The sequence below is a fragment of the Chiloscyllium punctatum genome, chromosome 3 (genome assembly GCF_047496795.1).
Source record: "Chiloscyllium punctatum isolate Juve2018m chromosome 3, sChiPun1.3, whole genome shotgun sequence".
Lineage (NCBI taxonomy): Eukaryota > Metazoa > Chordata > Chondrichthyes > Orectolobiformes > Hemiscylliidae > Chiloscyllium > Chiloscyllium punctatum.
In genome coordinates, this window is record NC_092741.1 from 81,004,773 (window position 1) to 81,029,323 (window position 24,551).

Consider the following 24,551-nt stretch of genomic DNA (forward strand, 5'->3'; position numbering starts at 1 on the left):
GTCGCACTCGTGACCCCGCCCCTACAGGCGGATCGTTTCCACGAGAACGTGACGTAGCGCGTCAGTAACGTCCCCTTGAGGCAACGGCGCGCGAAACTGACCAGCGGCGGCAAAAACAACTCCCCGGAAACCATAGCAACCTGGGACCGGGCGCTTGCGCGCGAGACGGGGGTTGCGGGGAAGAGATGACCCAATCCGTCCTTGTCCAAGGTAAGCGGCTGAACTTCGACATGGCGTCCCTCTCCCTTACCTTGCACCTCTTGAGCTCACGGTGAAGCTGAGGGCCGACTCCTGCGGTGCCTGCAGGCCGGCTGTTTTCCTCACCCATCTCTGGAGCAGATGGGAGATGAACCTGGGTCTCCTGGTTCAGAGCTATGGACACGCCGCTACAGTTAGCCCACATACAGCGTTAACGCTGAAACCTGCAAGTTGCCGCCAGTGATTCTCTGCATCTCTAATCGACCTGTCCTTTAACATAACTTGCCAGTTCACTTCACCTGGCACTATGTGCCCTCCTTGTCTTCACAATTTCCCCTCCGACCAATTTCAGGCGGCTCTGTTTTCCCCATGAGCAATTATGAGGGAATGAAAACATAGCTGCCTGAAATGATTTGGGAAATTTGATTAATATATAGGTCAATCCAGATAGCAGGGGCTATCATAGAATAGATGCTAGCAACGAGAAAGAACAGTAAACATCTGTGACCTGTGGTTGACTAGGAATGTTAACGATTCTATTAATCCAAACTAGAAATTCACATCATTGTAAAAAGAAAGGTCAGAACATTAGACAGAATATAAAAAGCATCAAGGAATGACTAAAAACGGATTGTACAAGAGAAAACTAGCCAGAAGTACAAAATACAAAAAGCAAGAGTTTCTGTAAATATTTTAACAGTGTTGACAAAGTGACTATTGGTCCTCTAGTTAGTGAGACTGGGAGATTTATAATGAAAAATAAGAAACTGCCAGATGAATTAACAGGTATTTTGTATCTAACTTCATGATAAAGGATACAAGTAACATTCCAGAAGCATTGCTAAATCAGTAAATTGGAAGGGAGAGGTACTGCAGAAAATTACAGTCACCAGAGGTAGTAGTAAGTAAACTGTTGGTGCTGCGGACTGATAAGTGCCTGTGTCTAGATGGACTTCATCCCAGGGGTTTAAGAGTGGCTAGTGAGGTAGGTAATGTATTGGTTTTAATGTTCTAAAACACTCTTGATTTTAGCATCGTGCTTTAATTTGAAGGATGATAAATGTCACTTCTTCATTCAAAAATTGAGTGGGGTAGAAAGTAGGAACATATAAGCCAATTAGTTTAACAACCATCATACTGAAAAATGAAAAACTATTAGTAAAGAAGTTATAACTTCAAAAAATTGAGGAAAATCAGCATAGTTATGTGAAAGGGAAATCATGTTTGACCAATCGATTGGAATGTTTCGAGGAGCAAACAGGTTTTGTGACTGCAAAGGGAACCAGTATTGTATTGTACTTGCAATTTCCAGAAAGTATTTGATAAGGTGCCATGTTAAGGGTTATTGCAAAAATCTAAAGCTCATAATTTAGGGGGGACTATTTTAGCATACATAGAAGATTAGCTGGTTAACAGGAAACAGAATGTAGAGTTAAGTTGATCTTTTACATATCGTCAACCTAAAAAAAAATCTTTAATGAGTGATGTGCCACAGGGTTAGATGTTGGGAGGCCTCAACTATTAATTACAACAACTTAGATGAAAGTCAGAACGCATGGTTGTCAAACTTGATGAGAATTCAAAGGCAAGTTTTGAAGAAAACACCAGGGCATTACAAAAATATATTGATAGGTAAAGTGAGTGGGCAAAGATGTGGCAATTGGGATATAATGTGAGAAAATGTGAAGTTGTACATTTTGACAGAAAAAAAACCATAGTATATAAATGATGAGATATTTCAGAGCTCTGAGATGCAGACAGATCTGGACATTCTAATGTATAAATCACAGAAATTTAGTATACAGGTATTCCAAGTAATTAGGAAAGCTGATAGAATGCTGTCATTTATCGCTAGAGGAATTGAGTACAGAAATAGCATCATTATACTCAGTTGTAAAGGACTGTCATGACATGCCATCTGGATTCCTGCATACTGTATTGGTCACCTTTATTTAAGAAAAGGTATAATGCATTGCATGCAGATCAGAAAGGTTTGCTAGATGAATACCTGGACTCCACAAGTTGTCTTCTGAAGAGAGATTGAACAAACGCCAGACTTGTACCTGCTGACATTTAGAAGAGTAAGAAGCAACTTGATTGAAACACAGAATCTTGAAAGGGTAGATTTGAAGAATCTCCTAGATTCTCTTCTAGGAGAATCTAGAACTAGAGATCACTGTTTAAAAATCAGGGGTTACCCATTTAAAACAGGGATTAGGTAATTTTCTTTTTCTCCAAAAATTATGAACAAGTTATTCCATAGAATCACTACAGTGAGGAAACAGGCCGTTCGGCCCATCGAGTCCATTCTGAAGAGCACCCTTTTAGATCCACCCAGCTACCTTACCCTGGAACTGGAACTTTCCCTATAAAGGTGATGGATGAAGAGTCCTTAAACATTTTTAAGGCAGAAGTAGATTCTTGCATAGAAAGAGGTTGAAGTGTTATTGGGCAGATCGGACTGTGGATTTCAGTTCCAACCAGGTCAGCCGTGATCTCTCTGAACAGTGTTATAGGGGTTGAATGGCCTACTCCTGTTCCTGATCCATATAAGCTACACTCTTCGCTTTAACCTCTTCTACTCCCTTCCCCCATTCTCATGCAATGCCTTCTTGAAATTCCTTTTGGAGTGCAATGAATTCGAAATCACTGAACTGACCAGAATTTTCACACTTATTGATTTCTGCAATGTGTGGGGGAAATCTAAAATAGCATATTTTCAAATATAACCAAAGTTGTTTCAGAGCGTTGGTAAAATGTATACACAAAAGGACCCTGCCTTCAGTTATTTAGTTAACATGGAATGCACTTGGTCAACTGAGCTCTTTTGATTTTGTACATTTGTTACTTATTTTCCCATATTTTGTCTCTTCTGATTATTTTGTGTTTCTCACTCCCTTTTGCCTCTCCCTTGGGACTTTTTTTATGTCTTCTAATCTGAAGACAAATATAAATAGGTGTGACAGAGTGCCTTATCAATTAGCACTGCTGCCTCACGGTGCCAGGGACCCAGGTTCAATTCCACCCTCAGCAACTCAGTGGAGTTTGCACATTCTTCTGTATCTGTGTGGGTTTCCTCCCACAATCCAAAACTGTGCAGGTTAGGTGGATTGGCTATGCTAAATTGCCCGTAGTGTCCAGGGCTGTGCAAGTTGGTTTATTTAGTCATGGGAAATTCAGGTTTACAGGGCTAGGGTAGCTGGGTGGATCTAAGAGGGTGCTCTTCAGAATGGACTTGTTGGGCCAAATGACCTGCTTCCTCACTGTAGTGATTCTATAAAATTACTTGTTCAAAATTTCTGTTGTTTTGTTTTTCCCTGTTATTAATACCCTTGTCTCTGAGCAGACAAAGCTGACTTTAGATATGCTCTATCTTTTTTATATACACTGCTTTAATTCTTGCCACTAGTTTTATCTCTTTCTCCAGTCTCTCCCTGTTTATACTTTTGTAGTACTCTTTTGTTGGATTCTAATGTTTTCCTAATCTCTTGGCATACAATTGCTTTTTGCAGCATTGTGCATATTTTCTCTCAATTTTATTCCACTCTTAACTTCTGGCTGACTACAGATGGTGTCTTCATATGGTAGGGTCTGTGAGATACAGAGAGGGAGCACAGTATTGAACAGCAAAATATATGGAGTGGAAACAGTGATGGGATACAGAAGGCAAGGTGGTGAGACAAGATGGTAATCTTTACATATTGAGGGATGATTGTTGAAGGTGATTGTGAGCTTTGGGAGATAACTGTGGAGTAAAGAGGATTGGGTCTCCCAATACCTCTCATGCCTGTATTTGCTCCAGGGCCAGAAAAGCAGTTTTCTTCAATGTCAAATTTGTGATAAGGTATTGTATTTTAATGATAGAGACAGATGATATTTATCCCACACTGTTAAAACAGAAAAAGTCGTCATCATTATGAAAGAAACTGGGAAAATAGGTTGGCAAAAGGCTACCCACATTTAATTAGGAAGGTAGAAAAGAGACATGGTTGAGATCTGTAGACCTACCTCCCAGAAGCCTGATCCTACTTCTCCCCTTCCTGCTTCTCCGGGGATGCAGGGTATCTTTTGTTCTCAATCTTCAGCCTAACCCCAGGCTTCCGAGACCTCTGTTAGAGGGTGCTGTATTGTCGTATCCTTTCTCAGACATGGTATTTTTGGAAGTAAAATGTCTGATTGTTTCAGATTTTCACAGACATAACTTTGTGCGTTTGGTATGATGCCACTAAACGTGATATGCCCAATTCCAATTATGAAAAAAAAACCCTCAAGTTTTGAAAGCAGTACTGAAGTGAGCAAGTACTGATTTTTGGAGAGGGGCAGGTTTAGCATTAAATTATTGGCACTGCTAGAAGCTAGAACCCGCCTGCGTATTCCTGAGAGTCAGGACGATAAAACTAATACAAATTTGCCATGCACACCAAGTCAAGGTACAGAATTCATAGAGATGTACAGCATGGAAACAGACCCTTCAGTCCAACTCATTCATGCCAACCAGATATCCGAACCTAATCTAGTCCCATTTGCCAGCAATTGGCCTGCATCCCTCTAAACCCTTCCTGCTCATATTATCATAGAGTCATAAAGATGTACAGCTTGGACACAGACCCTTTGGTCCAACCCGTCAATGCCGACCACATATCCCAACACAATCTAGTCCCACCTGCCAGCACCCTGCCCATATCCCTCAAACCTTCCTATTCATATATCCATCCAAATGCCTCTTAAATATTTTAATTGTACCAGCCTCCACCACTTCCTCTGGCAGCTCATTCGATACTTGTACCACTCTCTGTGTTAACAAGTTGCCCTTTAGGTATCTCTTACATCTTTCCACCCTCACCCTAAACCTATGCCCTCTAGTTCTGGACTCCCTGACCCCACGGAAAAGACTTTGTCTATTTATCCTATCCATGCCCTTCATAATTTTGTAAACCTCTATAAAGTCACCCCTCAACCTCCGACACTCCAGGGAAAACAGTCCCAGCCTATTCAGCCTCTCCTTATAGCTCAAATCCTCCAACCCTGGCAACATCCTTGTAAATCTTTTCTGAATCCTTTCAAGTTTCACAACATCGTTCTGCTAGGAAGGAGACCAGAATTGCACGCAATATTCCAACAGTGGCCAAACCAATGTCCTGTACAGCCGCAACATGACCTCCCAACTCCTGTACTCAATACTCTGACCAAGGAAAGCATACCAAACGCCACCTTCACTATCCTATCTACCTGCAACTCCACTTTCAAGGAGCTATGAACCTGCACTCCAAGGTCTCTTTGTTCAGCAACACTCCCTAGGACCTTACCGTTGAGTGTATAAGTCCTGCTAAGATTTGCTTTCCCAAAATGCAGCACCTCTCATTTATCGGAATTAAATTCCATCTGCCACTTCTCAGCCCATTGGCCCATCTGGTCAAGATCCTGTTGTAATCTGAGGTAACTCCCTTTGCTGTCCATTACACCTCTGATTTTGGTGTCATCTGCAAACGTACTAACTGTACCTTTTATGCTCGCATCCAAATCATTTATGTAAATGACAAAAAGTAGAGGACCCAGCACCGATCCTTGTGGCCCTCCACTGGTCACAGGCCTCCAGTCTGAAAAACAACCCTCCATCACCAGGTCTTCTACCTTTGAGCCAGTTCTGTATCCAAATCAAATGCCTTTTAAATGTGGTAATTGTACCAGCCTCTAACATTTTCTTTGGCAGTTCATTCCATACACAGACCATCATGTGTGAAAATGTTGCCCTTTATATCTTCTGTCTCTCTCCTTAAACCCATGCCTTCTAGTTCTGAACTCCCCCACCCCAGAGAAAAGACTGTATATTTATCCTATCCGTCGACCTCATAACCTTATAAAATTCTATAAGGTGACCCCTCAGCCTCTGACACTCTAGGGAAATCAGCCCAACTTATTCAGCCTCTCCCTCTAGCCCATATCCTCCAAGCCTGGCAACGTCCTAGTCAATCTTTTCTGAAACCTTTCAAGTTTCACAACATCCTTCCAATAGGAAGGAGACCAGAATTGCAAGCAATATTCCAAAAAAGGCCTAACTAATGTCCTGTACAACTGCAACATGGCCTCCCAACTCTAAATGTTCTGACCAATAACGGAAAGCATACCAACCACCTTCTTTACTATCCAATCTACCACCAACTCTACTTTCAAGGAATTATGAACTTGCACTCCAAGGTCTCTGTTCAGCAACACTCCATTGGACCTTACCATTAAATGTATAAGTCCTGCTCTGATTTGCTTTTCCAAAACACAGCACCTTGCATTTATCTAAAACTCCATCTGCCACTTTACCCAGTGACAATTGACTCTTAAATTTCATACAAAAGCACAGACGGAAACATTTTATTTTGCTTTATTTTATAATAACCTCTACATTTGTGCACTAAATTGCACCAAATTATTTGGGTTCATCTGGAAGATTTAAATTACATTCTCTCTCATACAGGCCTCTTAACAAGCTCATTAGGTAGGTTGGGGTCCATTAATTGCTGGTGAGCAGGTTCCTCCATTAGACCCTTTGAAAATTCCAAATTGTCCCAGAGATGGCAGATCCAGTGCTACATCCACATCTCTCACCATGGCAATTCAAAATTCAGCCCTGAGTGTTAGGAGTCAGAATCATATGGGTAGTTTTGAAGAGATTTGGGCTTCTTACGTGTCGGAGGATTGGTCTTGAAGATACATATAAGATAATGAATTATATGAAAAACACAAATTGGCATTATGACTTTAAAATTAACAATGGGAGAACAGCATGCAATCAATGTAGTAAAACATAAATTTAATGATATGAGTAAGTGCTTCTGAGTGAATGAATTAATTAAGATGTATTCAATTGCTTTCATTTGTGCAGAACAATCTGGGAAAATTTCTTTCAGTCTTTTGGGAGCTACATGATTTCATTCTGAGGTCACCCAGGTGTGCAGTAGGGCTTGAAAGAAAAGCAAACAATTTGAACACACCTCAGTGATCTAATTCATTTTCTTGATTAGATTCCCTACAGTCTGGAAACAGGCCTTTCAGCCTAACAAGTCCACACCGACCCTCCAAAGAGAAACCCACCCCCCTATATTTACCCCTGACTAATCCACCTAACACCACGGGCAATTTAGCATAGACAAGTCACCTGACCTGCATATCTTTGGACTGTAGGAGGAAACCGGAACACCTGGAGGAAATCCATGCAGACACTGGGAGAATGTGCAAACTCCACACAGACAGTTGCCCGAGGTGGGAATTGAACCCAGGTTTCTGGTGCTGTGAGGCAACAGTGCTAACCACTGAGCCACCATGCCACCCCTTTCTTTTCAGAAGGTCATTGAAGTTGCAAATACTAATGATTCATTTTATTTATTATTTTTCTCTGAAAGGATTGTTTCTTATTGAAATAAGTGACTAATGTCCAACAGGACATTATGCCTCTTGTACAAAATAATAAGTATACACTGAAGGATATTGTTAATTTTATTGGTTATTATTTGTTGGACAACAGACGTGCAATTGACTACAGCTGAGTGTGTTTGCAAATTCTAAAATTATTTGTAATTGAATCTTGTTTTGTCACATGCCAGTGTATGCAATGACACTCTGTGTCTTGCCACAATTAGAATGTTTAACACTAAGCACACCTAATGAGAAATGTTCCCAGTACTTGGATATCTCCTGAACTTGGAGCATATGAGTCATATTGGATTGCAGCTTTAATCAACTTAATGGCATAACAAATGTAATATAGACACGAAATTCACTGCAAGTATGGTATATTACTTAATACCTGAAATTCGTGTGTAAGGAACTAATTCTCGGCGCTCTCCCCGCTTACCTCCCCCCCTGCCACCCCCCACTACTTCTGAATAAGTCCCAAAACATAGAATCAGAAAGGTATATATTGGTGGTATTCATATTTTTGCAAACAATAATTTCATATTTTCACTCTTGCCAGTGGGCCAATGTGGCAATCAAGTTGGCTGCAGATTCTGGGACTTGGTTTTACGAGAGCATGCAAATGTAAATAAGGTAAATAAGCAGTGATACTTATGATTTTTTTTCCAAGTGGAAATAGAAATATATTTAGACATCACTTAACACCTACAACCCATGAGACTATACTCAGATGTGATTAAATGACATCTGGAGTGGTGGAAGAAAATATTAGTCAGGAATATTGTATACGCAAAGTACAGAAAGCTTTCAACAACTGGCATGATTTCATAGCTTGCTAATTAATAAAGTAAAAGTGACTTGTTCCACTCCCCTTAAGAGTTTTCGACAAATTAAGTACATATTCTTTTTGACTTGATTACTTGTATCTTATATAGGTGCTTTTATTACTTGGATAAAGGAATTGGTTAGATTTTACAATAGCTGATTAGATTCCCTACAGTATGAAAACAGGCCATTTGGTCCAACAAGTCCACACCAACCCTCCGAAGAGTAACCCATCCAGACAAATTCCCCTTCCCTATATTTACCCCTGACTAACGCACCTAACACCATGGGCAATTTAGCATGGCCAATTCACCTAACCTATGCATCTTTGGACTGTCGGAGGAAACTGGAGCATCTGTAGGAAACCCACGCAGACACTGGGAGAATGTGCAAACTCCACACAGACAGTCACGCAAGGCAGGAATCAAACCTGGGTCCCTGGCACTGTGAGGCAGCAGTGCTTACCACTGAGTCTTTGCCATTATCATTGTACAGTTTTTGAAAGAGTAAATTGATTAATTCTGTTTCTAATTTAGAAAGGCATCTATGATGAAGCACTTGGTAACTTCTTTAGAAATGTGGATACAAGGTAAGGAATTTAGTTGTACATGAATCTATTGAAATTGAAAATATTGTAAAGAACAGAACATTTTCCTTCCTTGAGAATTGACAATAAATTTGAAATGATGCTGACTGATGGCATAGTAAAAATGATAATTATAAATGTTGCAAATTAAAACTTTTTCAAGTAGTGGAAAGGAATAGATCGGCAGTAACATTTTTCTGATGTAATTTTCTTTGCTTAATTATTTCAAAAACAGTCCCAATCACCTCTTTTTATGAATTCATTATTTCGTAGATCTACTAATGGAGATGATACAAATCTTCATAAAGGAAAAATTCGATCTCTTAAAGCTCGGGTAAAGATCTTTACTTATCATGTACAATTATAACTTGTCGTTGAAGTAGTAATTGTCTATTGACTGTAAGCATTTCTTGTTGGAAGATTCACTTTATGCAGGAAAATGATGGGATAAATAGACAAATGAACGTTCTGGCAATGATCTGGTTTACTTTGTTTTATAATTTTCAACTTTACATCATCTATTTGTTATGGTTTCATGTGTTCTAAATTAATTTAATGTATGCAAATCGTTGGTTCTGATATTAATGTTAATGATATAAATATTAATGTGAAAGTTGAACTTCTGGTAAGTACATATTTTCATCTTTTAGGCAGTACTCATTGACATGGAGGAAGGTGTCGTTAATGAATTACTTCAGGGTCCATTGAGGGACGTTTTTGACAGTAAACAACTTATAACTGACGTATCTGGTTCTGGTAATAATTGGTAAGAAAACCTAATGAATAGATAAATGATGGCTAAAGACGATTGGACCCTCCATATCCAGTCAATCTATTTTGTAAATCCACCAGCTTAGCATCTAACTACATTTGATACACTCCAAATGTTTTTGTCTATATTATGTACATTGTAATTGTTTAAGTTAGTTTTTTTTTGGTTGATTGTCAATATTAAGTTTATTTCTTACTTAGCTGAACATAGTTGTAGTCTTGGTCTTATCTACCATAAAACAATAATATTCTAGATCAGTATTTACCAAACCTTTTCCCACTGTGACTCCAGTTTGAGGCTTGAAAATTGTTGTATTGTTAACTGTGAGGTGGCTGGGAGAGGTGCAAGTCTGTGAGATTGGAATAAGGAGTGTTCTGAGAGCCTGTAGGAATGATTGAACAGCTGCTCCAACTGGTCCTTACCACTACTATGGAAGAACCTGTTCTAGTTAATTTTTGTACGTATTATTTAACATATTTAGAGTCATAGAGATGTGCAGCACAGAAACAGACCCTTTGATCCAACTCATCCATGCCAACCAAATATCCTAACCTAATCTAGTCCCATTTGCCAGCACCTGGCCCATATCTCTCTCAACCCTTCCTATTCATATACCCATCCAGATGCCTTTTTAAATGCTCCAATTGTACTAGCCTCCGCCACTTCATCTGGCAGCTCATTCCATACATGTACCACGCTCTGCATGAGCAAGTTGCCCCTTAGGTCCCTTTTATATCTTTTCCCTCTCACCCTAAACCCATGCCCTCTAGTTCTGGACTCCCCAATCTCAGGGAAAAGACTTTGTCTATTTATCCTATTCATTTCCCCAATTATTTTATAAACCTCTAAAAGGTCACCCCTCAGCCTCCGACGCTCCAGGGAAAACAGCCCCAGCCTATTCAGTCTCTCCCTTTGCTCAAATCCTCCAACCCTGGCAATATCCTTGTATATCTTTTCAAAATCGTTTCAAGTTTCACAACATCCTTCCGATAGGAAGGAGACCAGAATTGCGTACAATGTTCCAAAAGTGGCCTAATCAATATCCTGTACAACTGCACCATGACCTCCCAACTCCTAGACTCAATAATGTGACCAATAAAGGAAAGCATACCAAACACCTTCTTCACTATCTTATCTGCCTTAGACTCACTTTCAAGGAACTATGAACCTGCACTCCAAGGTCTTTTTGTTCAGTGACACTCCCTAGGACCTTACCGTTAAGTGTATAAGTCCTGCTCTGATTTGCTTTTTCAAAATGCAGCATTTATCTAAATTAAACTCCATCTGCCTTTTGGTTCATCTGATCAAGAACCCATTGTATTCTGAGGTAACTTTCTTCTCTGCCTATTATACTTCCAATTTTGATGTCATCTGCAAACTTACTAACTATACCTCTAAATCACATCTAAATCATTTATATAAATGATGAAAAGTAGTGGACCTAGCACCAATCCTTGGGGCACTCCATTAGTCACAGGCCTCCAATCTGAAAAGCAACCCCCCAACCATCACTCTGTGTCTTCTATCTTTGAGCCAGTTCTGTGTCCAAATGGCTAGTTCTCCCTGTATACCATGAGGTCTAACCTTACTAACCAGTCTCCCATGAGGAACCTTGTCAAACCCCTTACTGAAGTCCATATAGATCACGTCCACTGCTCTGCCCTCATCAATCCTCTTTGTTACTTCTTCAAAAAACTCAATCAAGTTTGTGAGACATGATTTTCCCATGCATAAAGCCATGCTGACTATCCTTAATCAGTCCTTGTCTTTCCAAATACATGTAAATCCTGTCCCTCATGATTCCCTCCAACAACTTGCCCACTATCAGTGTCAGGCAATAGTCCCTTGTTTTTTTTCTTACCACCTTTCTTAAAATGTATGGTACCACGTTAACCAACCTCCAGTCTTCTGGCATCTCACCTGTGACTATCAAAGATCCAAATATCTCAGTAAGGGGCCCAGCAATCACTTCCCTAGCTTCCCACAGAGTTCAAGGGTACACCTAATTAGGTGATTTATCCTCTGTGTTTCAAGACATCTAGCACCACCTCCTCTGTAATTTGGCATTTTTCAAGATGTCACCATCTATTTCCCACATTCTATATCTTCCATGTCCTTGTCCACAGTAAACACTGATGCAAAATACTCGTTTAGTATCTTCCCCCATCTCCTGCGGCTCCACCCTGAGGCTGCCTTGCTGATCTTTGAGGGACCCTATTCTCTCCCTAGTTCCCCTTTTACTTAACACAGTTCTTCTGACATTTCTGTCTGTTGACCAGGGTTGTCCAATGTTCTTGCATGGGGGTGTGCGGCAGGATGGACTGGGTGCACATTTTAGCCTTTCTTTCCTCTGCCTTTCAGTGAGAAAATTTTGCAAAAAATGAAATTTGCTACAGCAGTAATCCTGAATCTCAGTGACAGAAAATGCAAAGAATTAACTCATTAACTTAAACAACAAATGTAAAGCAGCAGAACTAACTCAGGAAAAATGTTATTTTGCATTTTTGGTTAAGTATAATTTGAAAGGCGATGGATTAGGCTGAAGATCTTGATAGCCAGGGAAGTGGAGAGGCCTCGGGTCCCTCACAAACCTTGCATGCTCACCTGTTCTGTAGACCTCATGAAGTGTCATGGCATCTGGTCAAACATGAGCAAGGAAACCTTCTGCTGATTACTGTATCCTGCCCTTGCTAAGCTGGTGAATTAATATTCCTCTGTATTGAACAGCACTTGGAGGAAGAACTAAGGATGTCAAGGAATATACTCTGGGTGAAGGATTAATGTACTCTGTACAATGTAAAAGATGTACCCTGGGTGGGGGATTACAACGTCCAACACGTGGCTTAGCCGCACCGGTACTGACTGAGCTGGTTGGGTCCTAAAGGACATTGCTAGACTAATTGGGTCTGTGGCAGGTGGTGAGGGAAAAACATGACCTTATCCTCATCAATCTGCCTGTTTCAGATGCTTTTATCCATGACCGCATTGGTAAAAGGGACCACCGCATTGTCCTTGCAGAGACAAAGTCCTGTCTTAATGTTGAAAATACATGTCAGTTTGTGTGGCACTATCACCCTGTTAAATGAACAGATTTAACAACTGAAGATTGGACGTGGGCTATTAGCAATAAAATCCAATCCATCACAATCTGCAACCTTGTAGCCCACTGTATTCCCCATTCTACCAATACCACCAAACCAGAGGATTAGCCTTAGATCAGTGAAACCAGCAGAAAGAAATGCCAAGAACAACACCTGGCATAGCCAAAAATAAGGTATCAACCTGGTGAAGCTGCAAAATAGGACGACTTGCATGCCAAACATCATTTGTAGCAAGTGAGAGACAGAGCTAAGCAATTCCACAACTTTTAAGCTCTGCTGCCCTGCCACAACTTGTTGTGAATGTTTTTAGACAATTAAATAACTCAGTGGAGGAGGAGGCTCCGTTAACATCCCCATTCTCAATAATAAGAGAGCAAGTCAGTACAAAAGATAAAGCTGAAGCATTCACACCAGTCTTTAGTCAGAAGTGCTGAATGCATAATCTATCTGTACCTCATCCACTGGTCACCAGCATCATACGTATATCTTCAGTCAATTTGATTTACTCCATGTGATTTTATGAAATGTTTGGAGCCATTGGATGCTGCAAAGACGATTGGCACTAACAACATTCTGACAATAGTACTGAAGACTTGAGCTCCAGAACATGCAGCACCCTTAGCCAAGCTCTTCCAATCCCAGCTACAACACTCATCTCTATCTGACCATGTAAAAATTGACTATGTATGTTCCCTATACACAAAACATGACAAATTCAACCTAGTCTACTCTCAATCATCTGTAAAGTGATGGAAGGTGCTATCGATCAGTATCTGCTGAGCAATAACCCGCTCACTGATGCCCGGTTTGGGTTCTGCCATGGTCGCTCAGCTTCTGACCTCTTTACAGCCTTCGTTCAAACATGGACAGAAGAGATGAGGTGAAAGTGACTACACTTGACATTAAGGCCAATTTGACTGAGTGTGGTATTAGCAAAACTGGAAACAATGTGAATAAGGGTAAAGCTTTCTGCCGATTTGAGTCAGACCTGACAGAAAGGAAGATTGTCGTGGTGATTGGAGGTCAATCATCTCAGCTCTAAGGCATCTCTGTATGTATTCCTTAGTGTACTGTCCTTGCCCAAACATCTTCGGCTGCTTCATCACAGTGAGTCAGTCAGCATCCATGGAGAGAGCGAACACAAGCTAATATTTCAAGTCTAGATGACTCTTCATCAGCGCTAACTGTTGTCCTTTGACACCCAATGGTAGGACCATCACCACATCTCCCTACTACCATTGGTTACCATTGAGCAGAAACTGAACTGGATTCATCATATCAGTACTGTGGCTACAAGAACAGGTCAGGGGCTCAGACTCTTGCAGAATATAACTCGCTTCCTGACTGTCAATGTCTATAAGTCACAAGGTAGGAACATGATGAAATGCTCACCACTTGCCTGGATGAATGCAGCTTCAACAGCCCTCAAGAAGTTTGAACCCATCCAGAACAAAGCAATCTACTTGATGGCATCACATCCACAAATTACTATTTCCTCCACCACTGACTCTCAGTGCTGACAGCCTGTACGATCCACGAGAGGCACTGTGACAATTTACCAAAGATCCTTAGACATGACCACTTCCATCTGAAAGGAAAAGGGCAACAGTTTCATGGGAACACCACCATCTCCAAGTTTCCCTTAAAGTCATACACCATCCTGACTTGGAAATACATCACTCTTACATTGGTGTTATAAAGTCATGGAGATGTACAGTATGAAAACATACTCTTTGGTCCAACTCATCCATGCTGACCAGATATCCTAAATTAATCTAGTCCCATTTGCTAGCATTTGACCCATATCCCTCTAAACCCTTCCTGTTTATATAACCATCCAATGCCTTGTAAATGTTGTAATTGTACCAGCCTCCATCACTTCCTGTGACAGTTCATTCCATGCATGTATCACCCTCTGTGTGAAAATGTTGCCCCTTAGGACCCTTTTAACTCTTTCCTCTGAACCTTTAAACCTTGGCCGCTAAGTTTTGGACTCACATATCCTGGGGGAAAGATCTTGGCTATTCACCTTATCCACATCCCTCATGCCTTTATAAACTTATATAAGGTTGCCCATCTGCCTCTGACATTGAAAAATGTGGTGCTGGAAAAACACAGCAGGCCAGGCAGCATCCGAGGAGCAGGAGAATCAACGTTTCGGGCATAAGCCCTTCTTCAGGAATCCTGAAGAACGGCTTATGCCCGAAACGTCAATTCCCCTGCTCCTCGGATGCTGCCTGGCCTGCTGTATTTTTCCAGCACCACATTTTTTAACTCTGGTCTCCAGCATCTGCAGTCCTAACTTTTTCCCATCTGCCTCTGACGCTCCAGGGAAAATAGCCTCAGCCTATTCAGCCTCTCCCTATATCTCAAACCCTCCTTGTAAATCTTTTCTGAACCCTTTCAAATTTCAAAACATCTTTCCTAAAGCAAGGAGACCAGAATTGAATGCAATATTCCAAAAGGATGGGACAAAATCCTGGAATTCACTCCTTAAGGGCATTGTGGGTCAACCTACAGCACATGGACTACTGCAGTTCAAGAAGGCAGCTTACCAACATTTTCTCAAGGGCAACTAGAGATGGGGGATGAATGCTGTCTTAGCTAACAACATTCAGACCCTACAAATAAATAACAAAAGTGACTGAAGTGCGAAAGGTAAGTGAGTATGCAAGGTGAGTGAGAGACAGTGGGTGAGTGTGCAAGGACAATGGAGTACAGAAAGGTAGTGAGCAATGGGTTGAGAAAGTGAGTGTGGGTCAGGGGGTGAGTGAGTGTGCAATATAAGTGAGAACTAGAGGACAGGTAAGTGTAAGGTGAGTGAATGTGCACAGGTCATGGGTGAGAGGCAGAAGATTCGAGTTTGCCAGGTGTGCGTGTGTGTTTTAATCATTCACGAATTGGATGTGGGCAGCACACTGGCAACATCCTTGTAAATCTTTTCTGAACCCTTTCAAGTTTCACAATACCTTTCCAACAGGAAGGAGACCAGAATTGCATGCAACATTCCAACAGTGGCCTAACCAATGTCCTGTATAGCAGTAACGTGACCTCCCATCTCCTGTACTCTATACTATCACCAATAAAGGAAAGCATACCAAGTGCCTTCTTCACTATTGTATCTATCTGCGACTCCGCTTTCCAGGAGCTATGAACCTGCACTCCAATGTCTCTTTGTTCAGCAACACTCCGTAGGACCTTATCATTAAGTGTATATGTCCTGCTAAGATTTGCTTTCCCAAAAGTTAAAACATTTTAAAAAAAGGTTTGGAATATGAAACTTTGAAGTTAATTATTCTAGTTAATACTTCTGAAAGAACTGGGTAGGAATGGAATCAATAGCTGTTAAGATTTCATTTCCGGTCTCAATAATTATTTGTGTGTTACATTGATTCCTTCATTGCCAGGAGCATGGAAACATCAGCCCTAAAAAGAGCTGGTAAATAATATACACAGAGTAATGATGTTCATGGAACACTTTTTCTCAATTATTTTTGAATTAAAATCTGACAGACTTGGAAAACAATTATGTTTTACTAGTGTATGCAGTTCTGTCACTTCATGTGTATTTTCTGATTAATTTTTTCCTCAGGGCTGTTGGAAATAGACAATATGGTTGCCAGTACCGTGATCGTATTCTAGACGTAATCCGAAAAACAGCTGAACACTGTGATTGTTTACAGTGCTTTTTTTTAATTCACTCAATGGGTGGAGGTGAGTACTATCTCTGCGCAAAGCCTTCTCAAGACCCTGCCAATTCCTATTTTGAATTTGTTAGAAACTAGAGGTAAATTATTAATTTTGAACTATCCAATTTGCTTAATCAGTCAAGTGGTTAGAGGGAACATTTCCATGTTTGACTATATAATGAAATACGTGTTCTCAACCTAATCAACAAATACAAGATGTTGGAACAAGAGTTGGGTGTTAATCCCTCCATGCTGTTCTACCATTCAGTTAGATCATGGCTGTTCTATACTAATAACTTCATTTAGTTGCCTTTGTTCTGTTTCACCTGATAATCTATACGAAAAAAATGCACATATCTACTTAAGGAAGTATCAATTAATGCAGCATCTTTGGCCTTTTGGAAGTGCAGATTTCAGGGGCAGGATTTGAAGAGTGAAATAAGCTTACTTAAATTCCAGTTGATCCTGATAATATACCAGAAAGTGTTTGTCATGGGCAGGCAGGTGGGAGTGGAAATCCTATTATTTCCCCTTTCAAAAAGGCATGAATGAAGAGAATATTATTTTTAGAAGGTTCCTTTGCCAATTGGGAGCTACATTGCAAGCTCCCCAATTCAAGAAGACATCACTCCTTCATTTCTACATGCATATATTATAAACCTCACTCCCTCACATCTTAAAATACCCAGACTTCCTTACCCCAGATTTAATTGGATTTCCTTAATGAACCTGCATGTAGTGATCATTGTAGAGCTTTGATGATGCTGGAGCTGCCAACCAATCAGATTAGCTGACAGCTCTAGACGTTTTCAAACAATAAAGCATAGAACTCCCACGATTTATCACTGTAGCCAACCCACAATGCATCATGACCCAGAGGATAACTTTTCATTGGCCTGATAATTCACCACTGAACTTCCCTTGGGGGCATGGGGCTGCATTTCACCAGAAATCAGTTTTTTTTTGTGTTTCTTTGAGGATTTCTCTCCATGAGCCCTAACATGATTTCTCATGCTATTCTCTAAAACTCTTCTTGGTAGCTATGCACCGTGCCCCTATGGCACCCCGTTCATTTTATCTTCTGTCTTGCCAAAGGCAAATGTACTTGCCGTTGCTGGGCCTCTTGAGATTCACAGGGCCAGGATCATCTCGAAAATGCAGGTGTGCACCAGCTCAAGCACTTTTAGCCCAGAGCTGCCCTGCATGAGTGCTTTGTCATAAAAAATACCCAGAAATGACAGACAGAGGCAAGCTTGGTCTCCAATTTGCCAACAGGGACTTGGAGGTCCTGGTGAATGGATTGTTGCAGGTGAGGATCATCCTTTTCTTTTCGAACCAACTGAGAAGATAATGGTTCCAGACCCTCTGAGCCTAATCCGCAGTTACCACCACAGTCAGTGAGGTGTCAGCAGTGCAGACTAATGTGTAACAATACTACAAGAAGGTCAATGAACTTTCCTAGTCCATGAGGGTAAGTCCCACCTCTGCTACCTCTCACTCACTTTATCTCTGCCACTGCACCTACCACCCACTGAAGCTCATGGTCTACCACTGTGACAATAGCATGCAACATCATTGCTCACTCACTCTCTCACCAACCCCAGTCACACCCAGACTACTAACTCTGCATGGTTTTGAGCTGCTGATGCATGCACTCACTCAGGTCACCTCACCAATGTTTCTTTACATGTATCAGCGCTAACAAGATTTTGTCTCACTCAATCCTCCCTTTGTCTCTTTTCAGGCCCACAACAGGGCAGACTGGGCCATGCTGAGTGGTGAGATGCCCTATATTTGCCTCTCCATCTACAAAAAGAGAATCCTTGCACTGCCTGGCTCTGTCTATGACAGTTCATGCGTGATGCTAAAGCCTCAATGTCCTGGCAGCCAAATAAGAACTCTTATCCATTACAATGCTGCTGTCCCATGAGATTACCATCACTGTCAATGTACTCTTAACATGCTCGAAGTTTTACCACTTTTTTGCAATACCTGCAAATTTGCACCGTACCCACCTGCAAGAGGACACCCCCACAGGTCATCTCCTCATCACCTCTGATGAAGAAGCTACAAATCCTTCAGAGGATGCACCACCAAGCCTGCTGATTGCACCCTCTACTGCCTCAAATATTTAACCTCTGGTGAATAGTTTAGCTAGGTTAGAGCTGGGAGCACATGCTGGTGAGCACATCACTGCCACATCTTAGCTGCTGTTTGAGGAAGAAAAGTCCCAAATTGCTAGCTCTCCTATGACTGCCAGATGTCAGACACCTCTTCAGCATTGGGCATAGGGAAGGCAATTAATGACATTATACATGGGCACAAGCTGAAGCAGGCAAAGCAGATCCGTTTGTCAAAGTCACTGGGCAAACTGGCTCGGGTTCTAAGTCACTGAGACACCTCCGGTGTTGGTACCCTGCTGCCTTTTAGTATGCGAGCACCTTGGTGCTTTCATAGACCTGTTGGCATCTGCTGTGGCGAGCCAGGTACAGCACACTCTGTACCTACTGAATATAAACACAGATCTGCTCTCCATCGCTCTAGCCATTGGCACCAACAGCAAGATGATGAGGTGGGGTACTGTAACTTCACTCCAGATACTGCTTTCCCACAAAGAGACAGGGCGATGTCTGTTGGCACTGAGCTGGAGAAGGAGCGCACAGGGTGCCATGGAGTCTCCTTTCAGGACTCTGTTCTTGGCTTTTGAGCTGCAACTATCCCTAGGGTCACCTGCCCAAAACTACAAGTGTGCAAGGCTCCGTTGTAGGGCAGACTCCATCCACCCAAGCTTCAGAGCTTGAGACTATACAGAGACATAATGGAAGGCAATGGAAGATGACTGTCTTCTCGGGGCACGCTGGTGAAATTTCATTGTAAATACATTCTCATATTTGTAAATCAGAGACAAAACCAAAGACGCCCTCAACCCAAAATGTTAACTCTGATTTCTCTCCACTGATACTGCCAGACCTGCTGAGCTTATCCTGCAATTTCTGTTTTTGTCTCTGATTTACAACATCCACAGTTCTTTTGATTTTTACTCACATTTGTAAATATGGATTGACTTTCCATGAGCTGCTTGAGCTCATGTTATTTTAGCTGTAACTACAAGAAAGAAAGCACAGTTTAGCTATCAGATGTTTCATGGTCCAAGGTGTGAAGTGAACGGGCTATGGGACCGTTAATATGGTGATTAATATGTTGATAATTAAGGTAAATCTTTCCAGGTTACAATACATTGCATGTGCATCCCAGCAATCCAGTGGGAGTGATTTATGATGTTGCAGGAGTTAGTCAAGAGCTTGGAGCCAGGATTTGTACTCCACACAGTAGATCAATGCCTAAGGTTCACATACAGTATTGTGTGAACACAAGCCTTTCACCTATACTATGTGGGCGTCTATTTAATGCTGTTGATCTTTGAAGGGTTTCACATTTCACAAAAGTGAAGATTGTTGCCTCACAAAATTAAATAATTACCCTGCCCACTCCGGACATGTTGGCAGGCACTTTCATGTCCATTGTACAATCGTTGTCCTATTGGCATCCAGAATGGTATCTTCAATCCCAACAATATAGTTCCCTGGTTTCCACGCCACCGCAGTGGCATGTGATAACCCTACCTTGTTTGACAGTTGCTCATGTCCTTGACTGAGTTGGATAGACAGTTCCAATTGATGACTTTCTGTGCAGCTTCCCTGACTGGTTACCATGGACCTACAGGGCTGACCGTAGCCCATTCGCCAGACTATAATGACACCGACCCCTCACCCTAACTGCCAGAAGCAATCAACTGACTGTTCAAGCCACTGGATTGATGGCAGACATGCCCCTTGACTAATTGTTCTAGCATTTCCTGACTAAAGGTTGTCTCATTTGACTGAGGACTACTCCCCTCAAATTTTGAGACTGGTCATTTGGTTGAAGCTTAGCAGTTTGTTTGCTGCATGTTTGGCAGACACTGGATGTTGCCATGAGATTGATGTAGCATGATAGTGCCGTATAGTAACATCTCCACCCCATTGATTAATGACTGCTGCCAGGCATGACAAGTTGTCTGCCTTTGTTTGTGCCAGCAAGCAAGGCAAAACATAAGTACTATGAGTTCTGATTGAGGGCGCAAGCGCAAGTAGGGAAGGCAAGGCAGAAATGTGGTAAGCGTGGAAGTAGACACAAAGTTAGCAGGTTCTGAGAGCAGAAAGCTATCGAATTATAGTCATACAGCATGGAAACAGACCCTTCAGTCCAACCAGTTCATGTTGACTATGTTCCCAAACTAAACTAGTCCCACTTGCCTGCAGATGGCCCATATCCCTCCAAATCTTTCCCATCCATGTACTTATCCAAATGTCTTTTAAACATTTTAACTGTGCCCCTCATGACTTTATAAATCTCTATAAGGTCACCCCTCTACCTCCTATGTTCCAGTGAAAAAAGTCCCAGCCTATCCAGACTCTCCTTGTAACTCAAACCCTCCATTCCAGGCAACATCTTGGTAAATCTTTTCTGAATCCTCTTTTCTGAAGTTTAACAATATCCTTCCTCAAACAGGGTGACCAGAAATGTACATAGTACTCCAGAAGAGGCCTCACCAATGCCATGTACTATGTCAACATAACCTCCCAACTCCTATACTGAAAGGTCTGAGCAATGAAAACAAGCAGGCTAAACACCTTCTTAAGTACCCTGTTTAACCTGTGACTCAATTTTCAAAGAATTCTGGACCTGACTCCTAGGTCTCTGTTCTACAACACTAGCCAAGGCCCTACCATTAACTGTATTAGTCCTGCCCTTGTTTGTTTTAACAATATTCAATACCTCAAGTTTATCCAAATTTAACATCATCTGCTATTCTTCAGCCCATTGACCCAATTGATCTGGATCTCTTCGTAATCTTGGATAACCATCTTCACTGTCCACTATACCACCAACTTTGGTGTCTTCTGCAAATGTACTAATCATGCTTCATATATTCTCTTCCAAATCATTTGTATAAATAACAATCAACAGTGTACCCAGTACCGATCCCTGTGGAACACTGCTGGTCACAGGCCTCTAGTAAAAAAAAACCTTCCACTCCCACCCTTTGTCTCGTGCCAGCAAGCCAATTTTGTATCCAATTGGCAAGCACACCCTGAATCCCATGTCATAGAGTCATAGAGATGCACAGCATGGAAACAGACCCTTCGCTCCATCTCATCTATGCAGACCAGATATCCCAACCTAATCTCGTCACATTTGCCAGCACTTGGCCCATATCCCTCTCAACCCTTCCTATTAATTTACTCATCCAGATACCTTTTAAATGTTGCAATTGTACTGGCATTTCTTCTGACAGCTCATTCCATACACTTGCCACTCTCTGGGTGAAAAAGTTGCCCCTTAGGTGTCTTTTTATATCTTTCCCCTCTCGCCCTAAACCTATGCCGTGTAGTTCTGGACTGCCCACTCCAGGGGAAAGACCTTGTCTATTTATCCTATCCATGCCCCTCATGATTTTATAAACCTCCATGAGGTTACCCCACAGCCTTTGACACTCCAGGGAAAACAGCCCCAGCCAGTTCAGCCTGGTGTCTTGTGACTTCTAACATGCTTCCTCAGTATTCAAGTGCCCAAACAAACCTTTCAGGTGAAGCTATGTTTCACCTACACTTCACACAATCTAGTCTATTGCATTTGCTACTCACAATGTGATCTCTTCTACATTGGGCAAATGAAGTGTAAACTAGGTGACCACTTTGCTGAACACTTGCACTTCAACAGACCACCTTGTTTCATTGCCAACATCTATGTCTTAGGCTTGCTGCTGTGCTCCAGCAAAGCTCAGCATGAGCTGGAAGAACGGCACCTCATTTTCCACAGGGGGACCCTGTAGCCTTCCAGACTCCATACAGAGTTCAATAACTTTAAGACTGGAGCTCTCCCATGTCCTTACCCCAGGTCTTTTTATTATATAGTCTGCTATTCCACACAACCCATTGTCAGCCACTAACAATCACCATTAATAGCTATTTGTGTGATCGATTAGTCTACCAAGCGGAACCTGGCTTTACTAACATCCAATTAAACAACATCTACCAGCTCTACCATCATCAATTTTTTTTTATTACTTGCTCAAAAAAACTCAATCAATTTGGTGAGACACAATTTCCCTCCCACAAAATCATGCGTACTATACCTAATCAATCCTTGCCTTTCCAAATGCATGTAAATCCTATTGTTCAGACTGACCTCCCACAACTTATCCATCACTGATATTGGACTTGCTGGTCTATAGTTCTCAGGCTTTTCTTTACGGCCTTCCTTAAATAAAGGTACAACATTAGCCACCCTCCAGTCCTCTGACATCTCACTCATGGCTGCAGTGATACAAATATCTGTGTGAGGGTCCCTACAATTTTTGCCCCCAAATTCCCACAACGTCCTGGGATATACTTGATCAGGTTCTGGAGATTTTATCCACTATCGTGTTTTCTAACATCTCCAGCACTTTCTCTTATGTAATGTGAACTGTGTTCAACATATCAGTATTTATTTCCCCTGAGTTCTCTAGACTCCATTTCTTTCTCCACAGTAAAACTGACATGACATATTCACTTAATATCTCTCCAATTTCCTAATGTTCAACACAAAGACAACCTCACTGATCTTTAAGGGGCTCTACTCTCTCTAGTTGCTCTCGTGCTCTTAATGTACTTGTTAAATCTCTTCGGATTATCCTTAACCTTATCTACCAAGGATACCTTATTTCCTCTTTGCCTTCCTGATTTCATTCCTAAGAATGCCCCTACGGTCTCTATACTGCTCAAGCGATTCATTTGATTTCCGCTGTCTATATGTAATATATGACTCATTTTTACTTTTGACTAGAACCTCAATATGTTTATTCATCCATTGTTCCCTAATCTTACCAGCATAATCTTTCTAACAGGATCATAATGGCTCTGACCTTTCACACTTTTGAAAGCCTCCCACTTGTCAGTCATTCTTTTACCTTCTAACCCTCTACTCCAATCCACTTCTGCAAGTTCTTGTCTCATATCATTAAAATTTGCCTTACTGCAATTAGAACTTTAGTTTTTATGGAAGGCTTATCCTTTTCTGTTATTATTTTAAAACTAATAGAATTATAATCACTTGTCCCAAAGTGTTCACCTGCTAGCATTTCAATCACTTGCCCCTGCCTTATTTCCCAAGAGAACATCAAGTTTTGTGCCTGTTCTACAAGGAACATTTATATATTGATAAAGAAAATTTTCTTGAAAACATTTAACAAATTCCTCACCATCTAAACCTTTAACACTATGACACTCCCAGTTAAAGTTCAGAAAATTAAAAGCTTGTATTTATATTTATAAAATTATAACCCTATTATTCTTACATTTATTGAGATCTGTCTGTATATTTGCTCTTCAATTTTCCTCTATCTATTGTGGGGGCCTATAATACAATCCCATCAAGGTGATCATCCCTTACTTAATTCTAATATCATCCCATATATTTTCACTGGATGATCCATCAGAAATATCCTCTCTAATTACGGTAGTAATGTTTTATTTAAACAAAAACTTCACTCACCCTCCTCACAATCCTTCCTGTAGCAGCTAAAACCTTGTTCATTGAGCTGTCAGTCCTGTCCTTCTCCCGCCAAGTTTCTGTAACAGCTATGGCATCCTAGTCCCATGTTTTGATACATGCCCTGACTTCATGAGCCTTACTTGTGAGACCCCTTGCATTGAAATAAATGCAGTTTATTTTTTCAGAGTAACCTCGTTCTCTGAATTCCTCTTCTCTGTCTTTTCTAATTAATTTGCGAATTTGAAAAGTCCTTAGGTACACTCTGGTTGAATCCAGATGTAGGATGCCTTCCTTTATATGCAAAGTGTCCTGACATCACATTGCAATGGGAGATGCCAGTGCTCTCCAAAGTGAAGTATTGTATATTAATTGAGTTAGGGGTTGCTGTGAGGCTGGTA

General features: G+C 41.2%; 1 protein-coding gene across 5 annotated transcripts in view; it reads left to right on the forward strand.

Annotated features, from left to right (window-relative positions):
- The first annotated feature begins 55 nt into the window (after window positions 1–55).
- The window catches only part of tube1 (tubulin, epsilon 1), a 41,457-nt gene continuing 16,961 nt past the window's right edge, over window positions 56–24,551 (forward strand). For 2 of the 5 annotated variants that reach the window (XM_072555752.1, XM_072555756.1), the window contains exons 1-6: window positions 56–210; window positions 8,162–8,235; window positions 8,964–9,016; window positions 9,287–9,347; window positions 9,664–9,779; window positions 16,479–16,600. In XM_072555752.1, coding sequence (XP_072411853.1) covers window positions 186–210; window positions 8,162–8,235; window positions 8,964–9,016; window positions 9,287–9,347; window positions 9,664–9,779; window positions 16,479–16,600 — 451 coding nt within the window. In that variant the 5' untranslated portion in view covers window positions 56–185. Of the gene's footprint in view, window positions 211–2,468; window positions 2,573–8,161; window positions 8,236–8,963; window positions 9,017–9,286; window positions 9,348–9,663; window positions 9,780–16,478; window positions 16,601–24,551 lie in introns of those variants that run through there. The other 3 variants (XM_072555773.1, XM_072555764.1, XM_072555781.1) reach the window with 3 other exon arrangements.